Source organism: Acomys russatus, chromosome 32 (assembly GCF_903995435.1).
Source record: "Acomys russatus chromosome 32, mAcoRus1.1, whole genome shotgun sequence".
In the NCBI taxonomy this organism is placed as follows: Eukaryota; Metazoa; Chordata; class Mammalia; order Rodentia; family Muridae; genus Acomys; species Acomys russatus.
The window spans coordinates 26276269-26295043 of record NC_067168.1 but is presented as its reverse complement, the minus strand read 5'-3'; the positions used below and the strand labels follow the sequence as shown (position 1 = coordinate 26295043).

The 18775-nt window shown below is 49.5% G+C and overlaps 1 protein-coding gene across 1 annotated transcript in view; it reads right to left on the bottom strand.

Annotated features, from left to right (window-relative positions):
- Positions 1 to 229: 229 nt before the first annotated feature.
- Dzip1l (DAZ interacting zinc finger protein 1 like) overlaps positions 230 to 18775 on the bottom strand; it is a 38584-nt gene continuing 20038 nt past the window's right edge. Inside the window, exons 7-16 of the mRNA XM_051140377.1 lie at positions 18479 to 18541; positions 17318 to 17458; positions 13641 to 13671; positions 12810 to 12866; positions 9942 to 10075; positions 9528 to 9720; positions 6914 to 7124; positions 6332 to 6522; positions 2395 to 2534; positions 230 to 635 (exon numbers count right to left, since the gene is read on the bottom strand). Of these exons, the coding sequence (XP_050996334.1) occupies positions 471 to 635; positions 2395 to 2534; positions 6332 to 6522; positions 6914 to 7124; positions 9528 to 9720; positions 9942 to 10075; positions 12810 to 12866; positions 13641 to 13671; positions 17318 to 17458; positions 18479 to 18541 (1326 nt within the window). The 3' untranslated portion in view covers positions 230 to 470. The remainder of the gene's footprint in view (positions 636 to 2394; positions 2535 to 6331; positions 6523 to 6913; positions 7125 to 9527; positions 9721 to 9941; positions 10076 to 12809; positions 12867 to 13640; positions 13672 to 17317; positions 17459 to 18478; positions 18542 to 18775) is intronic.

Sequence of the window (18775 nt, the reverse complement as noted above, 5' to 3'; positions counted from 1 at the left end):
TCGACTACTATGCCTGGCCCTTTGTGCCACCTACCTCTGTCTGTACCCCCAACTTAGTAGTGAAAAGCTAAAGAGTCTAGCACAGAGTAGGTAACTGATAACTGACTCGGGACCCATCTCCATGGTGACCTGCACATTACCAAAGACTTAGAAACAGCAACTCCTTCCAATCTGGGCTGGACACAGGGATCATGCAAGAAACAGATGGATGGATGTTACAGCTTTTCTAACACTTACACAAGACACCGCATTAGTACCCAGCCTTTTGGGGTAGCGGCCCGGACCCTGGCCATCTGGCACAGCAGTCCTTACAGGGGATGGGTAGAGGTCCTGCCTGTCTCCAGCTCTGCTTCTCTTCAAGGGCAAAGACTTCTTGGCTGCCAGTGAGAGCAAGAGGACCACCAGCCTCTTCCGTTTGGGTGAGCCCAGCGACACAACGAGGCTAAGCCCTCTGGCAAACACAGGCAGAATCACCAGCCGGGAATCCTGGGTCGTGATTCAGAGCTCCAAGGGCTGGCATCAAACTTTTCTGGGAGCTTTGAGCGAGACAAAGGCTTTGGCTTTCCTCTCTGGTCCAGGACCTGGGAGAGATCTTCCAAAGAGGAGATTTCCAAGTCACTCTCATCCTCTGAAACCTGCTGAGGTGGAAGAGGAGAAGAAACCAGATTTGGATAAATGCAGGAGGGCAAAAGAAAGACAGAAACGGAGGGGGGGGGCGGAATTCAGGGGGAAACAACTGGGAGAGGTGCCTCCTTGTCCTGCCTTCCAAGCCCCCTGCCTCTGAAAACCTGCTCCAGAGACTTGGGCCACAGTGACTGGAACAACTCTGGTATCCATACTAACAAGGCCAAGGCAGGCACCCTGAGAGGTTCATGTGCAGACCTGGTTTCTCATGTCTACACACATGCTCACAGCATCATGTCTGTGTCTGACATGAGTGTTCATTCACAACAGAGGGAGAAGGAGAGCCTGGAGATCTTTACGTGGGCCCCACAATGAAAACAATACAGCATGTAACATAAAGCATATAACATAAAGGATGGCGGTGATATTACATGCAGGTTTTTAGCTCCTCACATTGACAGAAGTGGAAGCCCAGAGCCTTGAACTTCTGAAGTTCTTAAGACAAATACACCTTAGTGGAAAGGACTCTTCGTCACAGACTGGTGCTCAGAGATGCCTGGTAAACACTAAACGTGAGAGGATATTGGGGGTGGGTGGGCAACAAGACAGCCTGGAATGGGTTTGGGCTGCAGTCAAGGAAAAAAATTAAAGTCCGTTTGGGGGACCAGGCTACATCCAGACTACAGAAAGAGCCCAGGCAAGGAGTTAGCATCCATGGTTCCCTGAGCTTCTGCAGGCTGCCTGGGAGTGGGCTTTGACATGCGACACTCCATGTATTTCACCCCAGCATGTAAGAAGATACCGTCCATGGCCTAGACAGCACCTCTGTCTGTTTTGGACTATTAGTGCTCTTTCTCAATGGAGAGCAGGGGAACCTGGGCCTCCTTACATAAACTCCAAGACAAGACAAGCACACTGTGAGATTACAAAAAAAAAAAAAAAAAAGTAGGTGGACGGGTTATTATAAAACAAAACGTGAGGGACTTAGGGACACGTAGCTCAATGGCAGCACCTGCTTAGCAGGCCCGAGGCCCCAGCATAGCACTAAACAGACAAGTGCTCACTTCCATCACTGTTGTTCAGCGCAACATCCTAATCATCTTAAAACGAACCATTTTGGTTGAAAGGAGGTCTGTATTTTTCTACCCTAGAAAATAAGAGAAAGTAGCAGCTGTTCCCAGATGGTAGGAGAAGGTGGTGAAAAGAGTCTGGCAATCACGTGAGTGCTAAGTCCGCAAATCCCAGAGCAGCTACAGCCTGAGGGGCACCAGGCCATCAGAATGAGCCATGGTGAGGCACCCACCACCTTGGATAGTTGGAACAAAGGCTGTGTGTGTACATTTCCCCTTCCGATGTACTGTGCTGTGTGGCGCCACTCTGATGCCTGTTCTTGGTGGACAGTGCTCTCCATGCAGCCCTGTGCTGGGGTCTTCTGTGAAGGAGCTAGGGAGAGGCCTACTGTGGAAAAGCTAGCACAGGAAGACAGCAGCCATAACAGGAAGCTCTTGGAGACAGGAAATGAGGAACTAACCCTTCGGCATAGAGAACTTACACAACGAGCCAAAGGGCTTTCTAACCATTAACATGAGCACAGAAATAATCCAAAGTGGTCATCTTTCCACATAGGCAGGGACAAAGAAGACAGCGTCACATGCCATGTCCCTCTCAGGATGTGTCAAAAGCCGGTACTTGTTCAGTTGTTCCCCAACCCTTCACCCCAGAACCCTCAAACTTGGAGCCGGAATGCCAGGCCATCCTCGAGTGTCCTACCTGAGGCTTCCTTGCTGGTGTGGAAGTCCTCTGGAGGGCCGCGTTGGGCCTTAAGAACACACTGACCCCTCCGGAGGGCTTCTTTGCTGGAGTTTCAAGCTGCTTCTCGAGGTTTTTGACCATCGACTGCACCAGTGTTGCTGGAAGGGAGACAAGTAGCCATGTCAGGGGAACAAGCCTGGCGAGTGAATGCTCCGCCCCTCTGGACTCTGTCTGGGCCCCAGTGTGGGCAGGTGGAGTAGAGAGTCAAAAGGAAGGAGGATTAGCACCTCCCCTCCCCGAAAGGGGGAAAAAGAGGCAGAGAAGGTCCAGGTTAATACCAGCCTGGTTTCAAGAGGCCTAGAATGCCTTGATAGGGGCTGGAATGATGGCTCAGAGGTTAAGAGCACTGGTTGCTTTTCCAAAGGTCCTGAGTTCAATTCCCAGCTACCTTATGGTGGCTCATAACCATCTACAATGGGATCTGCTGCCCTCTTCTGGCATTCAGGTATACATGCAGGCAAAAACACTATAATAAATAAATAAGTAAATAAATCTTTTTTTAAATGCCTTGATAATTTTTTTTAAAGCCTTGATAATTTAAAAATAAATAAAGATTAAAAAAAAACAAAACAGGGGACTGGAGAGATGGCTCAGCGGTTAAGAGCACTGTCTGTTCTTCCAGAGGTCCTGAGTTCAATTCCCAGCAACCACATGGTGGCTCACGACCATCTATAATGTGATCTAATGTGCACTGTATACATAATAAATAAATAAATCTTTAAAAAAAAAAAAACAGAAAGAATGCCTTGACAAGGTCACTGTGCTGAGTATAGTATGGCTGCGGCTGAGGCAGAGGCAGCCTTTTGAGTCACTCCTGAACTGCAAAGATTGGTGTGTAGTCAGGCGGTGTGTGACGGATTGGGAATGGCTGAGGAATTTAGCAGGGCACGCCTCGGGGCGTGGTTACCAAAGGCAGTTGTGTCGTGAGGGTTCTATCTCATCAGTGGGCAACACTTGGGAGGTGTGGTGAAAGGTAGAAGGTGGGGCCACATTGGAAGCAGGTTACTGTGGAATGTCCTGGCCTTTGCCTGTGCCCCTTTCTCTGGATCCCTGTCTGCCAGGGTGTGATCTGCTCCAGAGATGCCTTACAGTGACTGACGGGCCAGGACCTGGGAAACCATGCACCAAAACCAAATAGTTCTTCCCTTTAAGTTGCTCTTGGGTACTTCAGTCACAAGAGCGATTTCCTGTGAATTCCACACAGGAAACAGCGTTGACCAGTATCTTGGATCCTCAATGGCCCCTGATTCATGGTAAACCAAGACAGCCAAAAAAAAAAAAAAAAAAAAAAGAGCATGAACATCACAGGGCTCTCTGGATTCACATGCTCAGAGCCTCTGCCGACTTTTAGAGCTGCAACTACTCTTGGATGATTGGTCATTGGGGCTATTGGGGCTGGGTGGCTCAGCGGTTAAGAGTGTCTACCTCATTTGCAGAGGAGATGAGTTTGGTCACCATCTGTTGGCTCACAACCACCTGTAACGCCGGCTTCGAGGGATCTACCGCCCTCTTCTGGCCTTCACACGCATCTGTACTCACATGCACATGTCTACACACAGACTTACATATAATTAAAACTAAAATGAGTCTTGAAAAGACAGAAATGTTAGCCGGGCGGCGGTGGCACGCGCCTTTAATCCCAGCACTTGGGAGACAGAGTCAGGCAGATCCCTGTGAGTTTGAGGCCAGCCTGGTCTACAAAGTGAGTCCAGGACAGTCAAGGCTATTCAGAGAAACCCTGTCTCAAAAAACCAATTAAAAAAGAAAAAGAAAAGAATAAAAAACAGGGCTGGAGAGATGGCTCAGCGGTTGAGAGCACTGATTACTCTTCCAGAGGTCATGAGTTCTGTTCCTAGCAACCACATGGTGGCTCACAACCATCTATAATGTGATCTGATGCATACTGTATACATAATAAATAAATCTTCTTTTTAAAAAAAGACAGAAATGTTTATTAAATTCCTACCTTTGTTCCTTGACCTCGTTTTAATCATCTTGTTAAACTATACATTTTACAACAAAGAACCCAGAACCACTGGACAAAGACAAGCAGGGAGTAACACAGCCAGAACTGTGTCAGGAGACATGTGACTCCCAGGTTCATCATCTTGCCAGCCTACCATCTCACCTCCAGAAAGCTAGTCCTGGGGCTTCTGATGGGTTAGCAGGCTTGGATTATGCCACAGGCATGAATAAGCATTGCAGAGTCCATTAAGACAAGCACTAACAGGCTGGAGACATGGCTCAGAGGTTAGGAGCACTGACTGCTCTTCCAAAGGTCTTGAGTTCAATTCCCAGCGACCACACGGTGGCTCACAACCATCTATAATGAGATCTGGTGTGTAGGTGGACATGCAGGCAGAACATTGTATAAATAATAAATAAATGAATCTTTTTTTTAAATAAATAAATCTTTAAAAAAAAAAAAAAAAGCAAGCATTTACAGACTGCAAACTCCAGAGAACTGTAAGCTCCCTATTTTCAGCCTGGGCTGAGAAACACAACCTAAGCCAGAGGCCTCGCTTACATCTATAGTTTTATAAAGGAACCCTGAAAGGCTGGGAGCAGGTGCTATTACTTTGAGAAGACAAATGTTCAACTTCTCATCGTAATGACCTACTAGATAAAGTACATAAAGTTTAAAAAATGATTCACTCCAACTACCAAACCCTTAGCTTAAGTATCTACAAAACCCTAAAGTTGGGGGTTGGTCTGGTGTTATGTATTCAAATGTTAACTACTGGGCACCCCCCTCCCCCAAGATCTGGCTACCACCATCCTCACCAGTCTTTGCTGTGTCAACCTTGCTCTACCTAATTTAAAGTCAGCTGGTTAATAAAGTTGCTGAAGCATTGTAACTGGGCAGAGGAAGTAGGTGGAGCCTAGGTTCTCAGGCTTGGGCTCTAAGAGGGACCGTGAAGCTGGGAGGGAAAGCGGGGAAGGGGAACCGGAGAAGAAGGAAGTCACCATGGGGCAGTATGGACCAGGAGCACATGGCCATGAGGGCTGGCCTGATGGAACGGAAGTAGCCTAGGCAGGGGCAAGTACGGCAAGTAATTGAGGATGTGTAGCTGAAAAATAGCAAATTAGCTTAGAGGGTTGATATCTGCCCAGGTATGGTGTTTTAAAGCTTTTATAAATCTAAAAAGTTCTCTGTGTCTTTTATTTGGGGAGCTATACTAGCTGAAGTGGGGTAGAAAACCCATATGGTTATTTAGGAGCAATGAGGGTGTAGTGAGCCCCCCACACACACACAAAAATAATAATAATAATTGCTACAAAGCCCTTTTCGACCATTTGCATCCCTGCCTGTATCTGAAGAGACCATCAAAGAACAGTTTCTTCCCTACACAGATAAAGCACTGCTGTGACCCAAAGGCTGTTAGTGGAGACTTACTCTAGACTTCCAGTTACCTCTGCTAGTTATTTGTCCCATAGGCTCCCAAAAGAGAGCTGATACCTTAGATGGTCCATTCTACTGGTAAGAACATGGGACACAGAAGAGGTGAGAGTGCTCCCCTAACTTCCAACATTTAGAAAGCTCAATGACAAAAACAGGGGTCAAAATAGTCCCTGCCCAAGTCTAACTTCTTCCTGGCATTTCAGGGCCAATGAAAAAGTACCAATTAGAAAGCCCCATTCAGCCGAGCACGGCGGCACACGCACGCCTTTAATCCCAGCACTCGAAAGGCAGATCTCTGAGTTCAATGCCAGCCTGGTCTACAAAGCAAGTCCAGAATAGCCAGGTCTCCACAGAGGAACCCTATCTTGAAAAACCAAAAAAAAAAAAAAAAAGGAAGGAAGGAAGGAAGGAATGAAGAAAGAAAGACAGACAGACAGACAGAAAGAAACCCATTCCAGGGTACACAGAAACTAGGTCAGGAAAAGGACTCACCTGAGGAAGCCAGCCCACCCGAGCCCTTGCCAGAGGGCTGGCCACTCTCCTCTGAGGTCTCAGAATCAGACCAGCTCCAGCTGTCCTTCGGCTGGGGTGCTGACCTAGAAGGAACTTTGGGGGGCTGAAGAGACACATGCTGCACAATGTCTCCCTCTGGCTCCTCTTCAGAGCTGAAAGGCGGGGTGCTGCTGTGAGACGAAATGAAGGGAACATGAGCCAGAAAGAAAACATTTTTAAAGCTAAGACTTTGCCTTTTTGGTTTGCCCAGAGCCACCTCCACTCCGCTCCTCTCTCAGACAAAGCATAAAGCTCAGAATACCTGAGGCTCCACCTTCCACTGCAGCCCTGGGTTGGAGGGGGAGACGGGATGGGGAGGAAAGGTCCACCTGGACCAAAAGTGAAGGATTTCCAGTCTCTTCTCAGAAGCTCATGTTGAACACCACCTGAGGCACTTCCTATATCCATGTCTATCCCTGTCCCTCCTCCAGAATGCAAAGCTCTCTAAGGGTCTAGGACAGGCTCTCTGAGGCCAGAGGCCACCACTTCAGATGCTACAAGAGGCCAAAGTCTAAAGCTCACCTCAGCCCGGGCCCAGGGGAAACAGGGGTACTGGAGGGTCCATGCACTCGGGGGCGTGGAATAGGGGTGGACACCTGGGTGAGGCCAGGGCCATGGCTGCTGTGGCTCTGAGGAGTTGCCGTAGAAGGTTCTGCTGGCTTGGATGGCAGTGGCATATTCAGGATCCTGGTCTTTGGCCGGGCCTCCCTTGTAGCCAGTGTGATTCTTTTGACTAGAAACACAGAAAGGTATGACTTGTAGAACGTGCCAGTGCTGGGCACTGAAATAATGTAGAAAAAAAGTCTCACATCAAAGATGATCAAGCCACATTTGACAGTAGCCCCACATCATGAGTCCCTCTGCTAGGACAAAGATCCAGTTTTATCAGACAATGGAAGAATATTCAGTGTCTCAGCGTCACACTATCATAGAAGATCAGGTAAGCCAACCAGTCTGAGGACCCAGGCTGACTTTGCTCACAATGGTGACTACTCAAAACCTCCAATTCGAGAGGCCTTGCAGGAACACACCGCTACCACCAGAGGTCGCTGCAGGACTACATAACTATCAAGAGCTGCCAGGACCTTTCAACTCACAACCCAAGGCTGTTGTGCCCAAGGGAGGCAATTAGATTCCACTCCTCTGTTTTCCACATTTCATCCGGACCCATTAGGGGACAGGGAGCCCAGCAATGCTTATTCATGGAGAGAGAATTGAAGAGAAAGTGCATCACAGTGAGCTAGAGCAAGTGCTTTCCATGAAACTTACAAATAGGTACTGAATTCATCAGGAAGTGTTTGCCCAAGGTCAAAAATGTCTTTGGAGAGGAGCCGACAACTGACAGCTACTGTGTACCAGACACTAAGTGAAGCTCTCTGTATGTGTCTGTATGACACCCACACATCTTCAGGCAGTGTCACTCTCCTGCTTTACGGAGACTCTGAGCTATGAAGGAACTTGCCTTGCTCTCCATGATGCAAAGCGACAGGTGCAAGCCTGGCCGTCCACCTGCCATGGCCTCCGAGGCTTCCCACAGCAAGCTCCCACACAAGAGGCGTGGTCTAAACCAGCGGTTCTGAACCTTTCTGATCCTGCGCCCCCTCACTACAGTTCCTCATGCTGTGGTGAGCCCCCCAACCATAAAATTATTTCATTTCAACTTCATAACTATAATTTTGCTCCTGTTACGAATCCTGATGAAAATATCTGATATGAAGACATCTGATATGGGACCCCTGGGAAAGAGTCAACTGACCACCTCCCCCAAAGATGTTACGACCCATATATTGAGAACCCCTTAGACTCTATGTAGGCAGAGGTGAGCACCGGCACAGGGCTTGTGGGGAGTGTGAAGATAAGGACCCAGGACGGTGAGGAAAGACTTGCAAAGTGTCGTGAAAATACATCTCTCATCTCAGTCAGTGACTTGAACCCCAAAGCCAGGGGAGGGGTGATGTTGAAAAGAGAGGCTGTCTCTTGGCCTTCTGATGACAGATGGTACCTCAGAGAAGGAAGACAGCTTCCTTTCTCCTAAAGGCAGAACTCTGAGCCCATTTTTATTCCTTCCCGGCCTCCCCCGAGTGTCTAGCACTCACTCCTGTGTCTGGCTGGATCACATCTCCCGGTCTTCATTTTCTCATGTGACAGGGCAGGTCCTGGCACAAAGTGAGGCAAAGCAGACTCTGCTCTGTACTAAGTGTCGGGCCATGAGTGAAGGACTGTAAGTCTAGATCCAAGCAGGAAAGCCATCTGTCTGTCAGAGATGTCTGCAAGACCAAGAACTGTCCTTTAAGGGCAGAACATTGACCAAGGCTGGAGTTTCTCAGATAATAACATAATTTTTACCACATTCTCCTACTGCCTGCCCTGCTATCTCTTTACAGACGCTGCCTGAACATTAAGGAACAGTGCTTTTTTGTTTGTTTGTTTGGTTGGTTGGTTGGTTGGTTTGGTTTTTGGTTTTTCGAGACAGGGTCTCTCTGTGTAGCCTTGGCTGTCCTGGACTTGCTTTGTAGACCAGGCTGGCCTCAAACTCACAGCAATCTGCCTGCCTCTGCCTCCCGAGTGCTGGGATTAAAGGCGTGCATCACCACACCAAGCCAGTAACAGCGCTTTTTAACCTAAAATACCTGCTTAATACTTACACAAGAGATAATTTGGTTACTCACATGATTGCTAGGAATATTTTTGCCAATTCAAGTGAAGGAAAAGAATAAGTTGTAAAATAGTTGGCCCAGGTACCAACTAAAATCACCTCTAAAGTCCCCAGAGACGTGCAGGACGTGCTTGACAAACTATCTGCATGAAGAGCTCAGCCCTGATCTGCTGGACACGGAGACAGGACAAGCATCCTCCTGGCCACGCATGTCCACACGAGGGAGGAAATAACACGGAAGAACCTGGGTATCTTTAATCCTCCACCAGGAAAGCCTCCACAAGAGCCTCAGCCCACCCCCACCTCTCACTCTGTTTCTCCATCAGAAGGCCTCTGCCTCCTTCACCTTTGAGGAGCTCACACGTTTGCTTGGTTCATCCGAAAAATACGACGGTAGGAAGGGTAGCTTGCTCTGCCTCAGCCAGAGTGGAACCCTCTCCTCTGGTCGTGCTCTCAAAGCATGGCCTGTCCTGGGCTCACCTGCAGGTTGGCCATCTGGCTGGGACACCACAGCTGTGCTCTCCCATCTCTTCTTCACCTTGCTGGTCACCTCCTTATGGAGTTTTTCCCTCAGACGCAGAAATTCACGGAAGCTTCGGGCTGTCTGCTCTCGCTGGGTTCTCAGAAGGGAGTCCAGGTGTCGCAGAGTCTGAGCTGAAATTCCCTTTGTGTCCTAGAGGAGACAGGGGTTCACCTTGGCATACACAGGCTCCCTCCGGCTTTCCCTAGAGCTGCTGACAGGGAGGCATTGTGACCGGAGGCACTGTGACCAGTGCCGCTGGCGAAGTGGGAACAGAGAGGGTAAGCCGCGAGTATTGCGGAAAGTGTGAGAATTCATGGTCTGGGGGCTCTATCACAAATGACTAGCCCAACGGTGGCGTCCCAGGAACTGACCCTCTTTATCCCCAGGCCTTCCAGCTTCTCTTCCAGCGTGTCCTCCAGGATGGGCCGGAACTGCTTCAGCCAAGTCGGGTTGTTCCTCAGAGCTGCTAATACCTTCCTCTGCTCATCACGGGAGCCCTCCGGCTCTGCAGCAAGACACAGTAGGCAAGGTCAGTGCTCCCTCCCGAGACCGCCATGCCCAGAGCCCTGCTGTGCCTGCCAGGGACTCTCATTTCCACAGGGAGTTCAGAGCAGACCACTCCCACATGTCCACCCCTGGGCCAGAAGACGAGACATTTTTCTTTCTGGGTGTCACTGTCTCGGACTCGCCACCCACATTCCCAACTCCTGCCAGTCTAGACCTCCCAGGTCTGGGCTTGGTCTTGAGGCAGGTCAACCCATAGCTTTTAGAACTGGAATTAAGCCCCGAAAGCAACTTGTTCCCTGGGCTCTGGTCTCTGATCCCAGACCAGCTCCCATCTCAGCCAGACTTCCATCTGAGTGCCTCTCCTACCACTGAGCTCTCCTACCATTGAATCTGGTTCCGTTCCTATCCCAATTAAAGGGCAGACAAGATCATCCCTTCAAGTTTCCTCTCCAGGTTGCTGTCTTCCCTCCTACTGTGTAGTACGTACTAGAATTACTTGAGCTAAAACTGCACGTGCCTGCCCCTCCCAAGTCAGTCCCTCCCACGTATCTAGGAAGGGTCCTAGAATCTACATCTTCCCGTGCATAGACGATTCTGATAGAGGTAAGTCATATACTGCACTTTAAGAGATGCTGATCCTTGGGCTGGAGAGATGGCTCAGGGGTTAAGAGCACTGACTGCTCTTCCAGAGGTCCTGAGCTCAATTCCCAGCAACCACATGGTGGCTCACAGCCATCTATAATATGATCTGAGGCCCTCTTCTGGCCTGCAGGGGTACATGCAGGCAGAATACTGTATATAATAATAAATAAATATATCTTTTATTTAAAAAAAAAGAGAGAGATGCTGATCCTTGGAGTAGGAAAACAAGCAGCTACAAGAGCTAACTGCTACAGAGGACCAGTCCAGGACAACAGGAGGGTCTCCCAGGAGTGTCCTTCAGAGCCTGTGGGGCACTGGTTCTCACACTTGCTAATGCTTCAATCCTTTAATACAGTTCCGAGTGTTGTGACAAACGCAAGTATAAAATTATTTTCATTGCTACTTCATAACTGTTATTTTACTACTGTTGTGAATTGTAAATATCTGATATGCAGGATGTCTGATACGCAACCCCTGTCACTCAGCCCCACCCTCAACCCCGCCCCCTCAGGGGTCAAGACCCACAGGTTGAGAACCACTGCTGTAGGGGCTCCTACACCCTATGCACTTTGATTCATTTGCCATTTGCTACACAAATAGTTGCTCTATTGATTTTCCCAGGAAACATGGACAAGCGTCTGTCACCTCAGATAGAGTTGAGATGACAAACCAAAGACACAATGCTACCCAAGCCTACCTTGGTGAGCCAATAGTTAAAGTGGGGTAACTTATAAGAGCATGGGCAACTTACTGGTAGCTACACCACCAAAAAAAGGTCTCCCTCCTCAGGACTCTTCAGGGAGGGGCAAGGTGTCTGAAAGTTAACGGGCTCTCTGTTGAGCGGGTCTCGTGTGACTAATCACAGCCAACGAGTGTCCAAGAGGCCACATTGTGCCTAGAGGACAGCATTCCACAGCAAGTGTGGGCAGAAGAGTGCTGGGTGCTGAGGGCGTGGAAAAGCCCGTCCTGTCTCCCCCAAGGACCTGCTGGGCAGACACGGTGGCTCTCAAGCTGGCTACACATTAAAGCCACCCAGGCTAATTACATCAAAATTAGTGATAATGAGTCACAGACCTTAGTTTTTATCTTAAAGCTGCCTGGCTGTGCTTCCAAACATCATCCCCCACTAGGGGAACTCTGAGTTTCCACTCCGTGCCAGCAGTTCTGCAGGCAAGGCCCTGCAATCTGTGTTTGGACAAGTGCTGACCAAGCCACCCTCCTGAGGTACCTCTCAATCAGCATACCCTGAGGCATGCATCTTGACCACGGCTACCCACTGGAACTGCCTGAAAAGCTTTCAATGCCACTAAGATCCGGAACCCACCTCCACAGGGTCTGCAGGGTATGGAGGTAGCCTGGCCCTCCACATGGTTGCAAGTTCTCTGGGTGGGTCTCAATGCACAGAAAGTTTCACAGTCATTTGGGGGAAGAGTCAGAACACACAGCAAAATACATGAGGCAGACTCCTCGCTACTGTCCATACCCCCACTCCCAAAGTCCACTTCCCTCGGTCTGAGCTGTGGTCAGAGAATTTGCACATTTGCATATCTAATGGGTTTCCAAACCCCGATGCTCCCTGACGGCCTGGGACATGAACAGACACACACACCTCAGCGTGGCAAGCAAGTGACAGGTCCACCATAGCCATGGGGACTCAGTCAGCCACCTCAATCTCTCCCTGTCTATGATGTGGAGAATTTGGTTCAGGCCACCTGACGGTCTTGTTACTTCTTGTTACTTCTGGTCCTCCGTGATCTACCTACAGCTCATTCACATGGAGAAGAGAGCAGCGGGAACCATTTGAAAGCCATCGCAGCGAGTTCTCTATTGCTCTAGGTGGGGCAGGCACTGGCTCTGCCACCAGTAGCCTTGTGACTTGGTGACCCTGTCTATTGCTCCGAATGACTCTGCCACCTGTAGCCTTGTTGTAACTTGGTGACCCTGCAGACGAACATTGGTACCTTTAAACAAGATACCCGGTGCATACAAGGTGCCGAAGAAATGTCTACCACAGCTTCATGTGTCCAGATAACAGTTAAAGAGAAACTAAAAAATGAGTAGGGGGGGGGGGCGGGGGGAAATTGGCCCACCTTCTTCAGAAGAAGATTCCTCTTCTGTGTCCACAGCCTTTGGCATCTCTTGGACTTCTGAGAAGACAGGAACAATTAGTGGCACCAGAACCCTGAAGCCCACCCGACCCTCTCACCTTCACCCCACCCCACCCTACCCCACACCCCCCAACCCAAAGAAAGGCGTAATTAAGAAGCCCTGGGTGAAAGCTGGCCTCTAAGGGCCACCCCTCCACAGATTCATCTTAACCAGAGGGGCAGGATGGAAAAAGGTCACAAATGCAGACCCTGGAGGCAGGAAGGTCAGGTTCACATCCCAGCCCTGCCCACAATAGCTGTGCAGGAGCTGACAAGTCCCTGACCCTCACTCAGCGTCAATTTTCTTATGTGGAAAACAGAGTAGTAATCCCCACCCTCATTAAATCACGTGATGAGGTGAGGCCCCTGAAGAACTTGGCAGGGCACACAGTCGTTGCTAATGGCATGCCCAGACACGGTGAATTAGAAAGACTCTGTAAGGGCTCAGCTTCATCAACGCCATGCCCAAGACCCTCACTCCTTCCCTCCCACTAGAGAAAAAGCAAACTGGGCATGAAATCACCGACAGCTGGTGGAAAGCTTGCAGCATAAAAACTATACCCACCCTCCCTCCCTCCCCCCCTCCCCCCATAAGCCCTCTTCCTTGTTCAGTTTGACAGCCTGACACCAGAATGTGTGTCTCACAGACAGCTGTCCAGCGCGTCTCACGGACAGCTGTCACCAGTCTTCTACCCACAAACCACCTGGGTGATGGAAGGGAAAGAGCCTAAGACAACCTCAAAGACTGGCAGTAAGCACCCACTGTAGACTTACCCTCCACCTTCCTGAGGGACAAAGTCTGGATCTGCAAAAAGGTGGGATAGAGCAGGTTACAGCCAGCCAAGGACATTGTAGTGACTCGGCTCTGAGCAGATCAGCCCAGACCCAGGAAGACAGGGCAGTCATTGCTGTCATGTCACCCACGAGGGGCTTACCACCCGGCCCCGTGCACACCTCATCTCCCACCGTGTATCTGTGCAAAGACATTGCACCAAGAAAGAGTAGCAGCTGGCGGTCCTGCTCAGCTTTCTTGGGGACGGGAGACCAGAATGACTGTCTTCAGAGGACTGTTCCTTCAGGGCAGGGGCCCTTGGAGGCAGAGTGCGACAGGGGTACAGTTGGTATGGAAATAAAATTGACGTAAGACAGGCAGAAAAAGGGAGAGATTGTAGCCAGCGGTGCAAACACCTGAGTTGAGGACTCATCAGAGCAGAGGCCAGACAGCGTCCCTGCCTGGAGGGCTGGCCCAGGTACCCGTTAATCTGCTCAACACACCTTTCCTAACAAGGGCCTTTTCCTTCCTCCTTCACAGGTTGCCAACTGGGCAGCCCAATGTGGTCAACATGACCTCAGATGACAGTTATGGCAGTCCGTCCATGTTGGGATGGAGCGTTCTGGACTAGCAAAGGGTCAAGAGTTGTTAATAGCCAAGTGTTTTTGGTATTCTTGATCTGTCTGTTTTGCCACATGGAGCCAATGAGAGATAAGACGGCTTCTGAATAAAAGAAACACCAGAAGAAGACAGATATGCAAAAGACTCAAGTCCTGGTTCCCTTTTATTCGCAAACTTCCACTGATCCCCTGCCTTAGGCTGTGAAACACCATTTAGCTAGATGGTGCATGCTCTCTTCTGCTTCAGGGTGGGGTCTTGTCACCTGCTGTGCCATGTGCTGGTTCTCATCCAGTATCGATCCCCAAGTGTCTCTCCTTGCCTCTCTATACTGCAGTGACTATAAAACCAACTATGTGGGGTTAGAGAGATGGAGGAGCCAGTTAAGAGCACTTGCTGCTCTTGCAGAGGACCCAGATTCAGTTCCCAGCAGCCTCTGGTCTGCCAATCTCCAAGGACACCAGGCACACACGAGGTACAATACATGTATGCAGGTAGAACGTCCACTCACATAAAAGAAAACCTTTTTTGGTTTTTTGTTTTGTTTTGTTTTAACTGAAGACCGCTTTAAAAAAAATTATGCTCTTTCCCAGTGTCTCAATTAGAGTTTCTATTGCTGTGAGGAAACACCAGGATCAAAAAGCAAGCTGGGGAGGAAAGGGTTTATTTGCCTTACACTTCCAGATCATAGTCCATCACTGGAGAAAGTCAGGACAAGAACGCAAGCAGAGCTGGAACCTGCAGGCAGGAGCTGATGCAGAGACCATAGAGGGGTGCTGCTTACTAGCTTGCTTCACATGGTTTTCAGCCAGACCCACCAGCCCAGGAATGGCCCCACCCACCGTGGGCTGGGCCCTCCCCCACTGATCACTAACTGAGAAAATGCCTTACAGCTGGATCTCATGGAGGCACTTCCTCAACTGAGGCTCCTTCCTCTCTGATGACTCTAGCTGTGTCAAAGTTGACACACAACCACCATCCAGTACACCCAGTTTCCTTAAGGTTCTATTTGCTCACTGACACAGCTTTGACCAATCACACACCGCCAAAGTCTTGGGCTGGTGAGATGGCTCCGTGGATAAAGGCACTTAGATTCTCGAATCCACATAAAGGTAGGAGGAAGAATGGACTCCACAGAGTTGCCCTCTGAGCACCACATGTGTGCTGTAGTGCACACACGCACGCGCGCACACCCACACACACACACACACACACACACACACACACACACATGAACTAAATACTTCTTTTTGAAATGTTTGGGGCAGGAGCCTTTTCACCAACTTCGTCCATCAAATACAATTGTAATGGTTAGGGCTGTGCCGTTATCATCTTGTAACTATGGCAGCTGAATGTAAAAGTAAAATCAGAGTGTGGGTTCCCAGTGGCAGGGAGGTGGTGCTACCCACAGGCGGCAACTGTTGCCTCTTTGGGTACAGGATCAACATAACTGCTACTGCATGTTCTGTTAACTTGCGCCAACAGGTTCTGAAGCCACGCCTCCAGAGCGGATCAGAGGTGGCTTACAGCAGAGAAGGGGCCAGCGTTTGCAGGGAGCAGGGGACAAGGGTAGTGTTGTCAGAACGCTTCCTCCTAGACTGCAATATTCGACCCTGCAGTAAACTCCTTAAAGCAGGAAGGTAAACAACTCAAAGGGCTTCAGGAAGTCCCTGAAACTGACCAGATTCGCTAGGCCCCTCCTGGCCAGAATTAGGAATAAAAACTGAGAGTCAGGAAGCTGAGTTTCAAAGAAAGATCTCTGACGAGCTGAGCTGCAAAGACTCTTGAGACCAAACCAGATGCCTACAAGGAGCAGAAACTCCTGAGCTGCCCAGAAGATGTCTGGAGCAACGGAGTCCCTTAGAAGGGTCTCTCTCCAGCCTGCTGAGCTGCCTGAAGGCTGTGAAGTGTGCTTCACGTTCCCAGCCTTCGTGAGTGGTCACCCACACTAGGGTTGGTTTTGGCGGTATGAGTCATTTCTGGTCCCGTAAGTAACCCCAGTAAAACTACTTGGTTCATCAACATGGACTTTGGTGGCATCTGTACTTTAGCATGTCATGGATTCCCCTACCTGGGGTGAGTAAATTTGCATATTGTGTCTCCCAGGAAAAGTACTGTCACATGACAGGAGGACATAGTGACTGAAAGAATGTGGCTAGGAAACAGAAAAGTGTAACTAACAAGGGGTCCTGGTCAGTGACAATAATGCCAGGGCTATGTGGAAAAGAGGAACCTAAGGCCCCGGCTGGGACTCAGAGGGGGGGGGACTCAGAGGGGGTAGCTTTCCCACAGACCTGGGTGTCCAATGGGGAGCTGAGTACAAGCTGTGGGTGGGGGAGAATTCCTAAGAACAGGTGAGAAGACACAGCACCCAGCTTTAGGAGGCTCTCGGAGATCCAGCAACTTTTATCTCAGTGGCGCACACCTTTAATCCGAGCACTCAGGGAGGCAGAGGCTGGCAGATCACTGTGAGTTCGAGGCCAGCCTGGTCTACAAAGTGAGTAGAGGACAGCCAAGGCTACACAGAGAAACCCTGTCCCACCCCACCCCCCCCCAAAAAAAAGGCCCCATCAGAAGCCACTCCTGGTGCTGGCTCTATATTATATATTTACATTATGAATCATAACAGTGGCAAAATTACAGTTATGAAGTAGCAATGAGATAATTTTATATTTGGAGGGTCACCACAGCCTGAGGAACTGTAATAAAGGGTCTCAGCAGTAAGAAGGCTGGGAGCCACTGCACTGAAGAGGAGAGAGTGGTGTCTATCTTGAAGGGCAGTTTGAGGTTTAAATGAGGTACCATGCAAAGTGCCAGCCTGGGACCAAGCAACCTGTGTGGTCTTCGGTGGTAGAATGAGCTATCTGTCACTGCCCCCTTGCAGGACATACTGCTCCCGCCTAGAGGGAGGCGGCTGCAGCCTTTTACCTTCCAGACCCTCTTTTTTCCCCTTCACGAGCCTTCTGACACCATCAGCATGAACCCCGGAGGATCCAAAGCCATCCTCACAGAAAAGAGGCCTGGCAGCTGCTGGCCCTGACTAGGAAAAGGGCGGACCTACCGTCTCCTCCTGGGACGCGATAAGCCTGGCTTGTTCTTGAAGCTGGGCCCGGAGGGCGTTGATATGACGTTGAGACTGCGCAGCTGCCTTCTTCTGATCCTCGGACAGGGTGGCATGGAGCCTGTCATTCTCCGCCTGCAGCTGGTGGGCACAGGAAGGTTGGTCAGTAAGATGGCTGTTAGGGAGCCAGGAGGTCCCTATAGCCAAATGCTTGTGGCGGGCCTCGCTTGAGGCAAGACTGGGATTTAAAACTGTGCAGGTGTCTTTCTAAAAGTTCTAGCTGCCTTCCAGTCTAGGTACATTTTTGAGCTGTGCCAGCAAAGAGAAAATGGAATTCAGGCCTCTAGGTTCATGGAGGAATGTTCTCTGTCAGATGTGGTCACCCACTGAGGACAGTCAAGTAAAAAAGGCCACTCGAAAAATCATCAAATTCATTTTCAGATAAAAACAAGTGAAGAAAATGTGTTACTCTGCCACCTTTAATGTAAGCGTAGAGATAACATAAAGAAACTCTAAAGAATATAAATGAGACAAAGCCATCACATGGGGGCTGGGTAACCCTACAATGCAATGAGCCCAAGTGTCCCCCAGGGGTCACGCTCTGCCATGAGCCATGGCATCTTCTGGGCCGTCAGCCAGCAGAACCTGAGAAAGTTAACCAACTTCCTCTTTAACTTGCCTCCTCTCATGGGCATCTACACAGAAGCATGTCTTTGTCCTGAGGTCTGCTGCTCTCTGTGCTCTGGACTCAGTGTGCGAGTCCCTCACGGGCTCCCTCTGAAATATCACTGAGGTCTGATTCACCCACCTGGTTCTCCCTGGAGGTGGAGGTTTTTAAAGACTCCACACATGATATGACTGATAACTCATCTGAGGCTTATAGCACAAGAGGGCCCGAAGCGGGTACAACTTAGTGCAGGATGCATGGGATTCAGAGCATGGCTGGGGACGCCTGCTCCTGGCTAAGGAATCTGCAGGATAGACAGATGACCCCCACTTATATATTAAAGGGGGCTGGCAGCCATGAACAGTATCAGCAACAAAATACCTGATAACCAGCTCCAGGTAGAGAATGGGAGGGGACCTGGGGGGGGGGGGAGGAATGCTGGAGAGGGAGTGGCCATGGGAAACCAAACTCTCTTGCTCCAAAACAAGAGCTACCTCTCTCCTCTCAGCTGCCCGCTCTTCGTTCAGTGCCTTCATTTTTCTCTTCCACTCTGTTTTCTGAAAAAGGATAAAAGCTTGTCAAATGGAGCCCCCTAGGTAGTAATAAATATAAACTATAAAACTATGAAGAGTAAAAAGTACTGGCTCCTGGTTAGACAGAAATACTAGTGGAACACAATAGAGAACCTAAGCCAATTGTGGGGGAGGGATAAATAGAAACTTAGTGTGAAAGAGAGAATGGAGACATGGATTATTGACTGGTGTTCAACTAAATGGCTACCTGATCAGAAA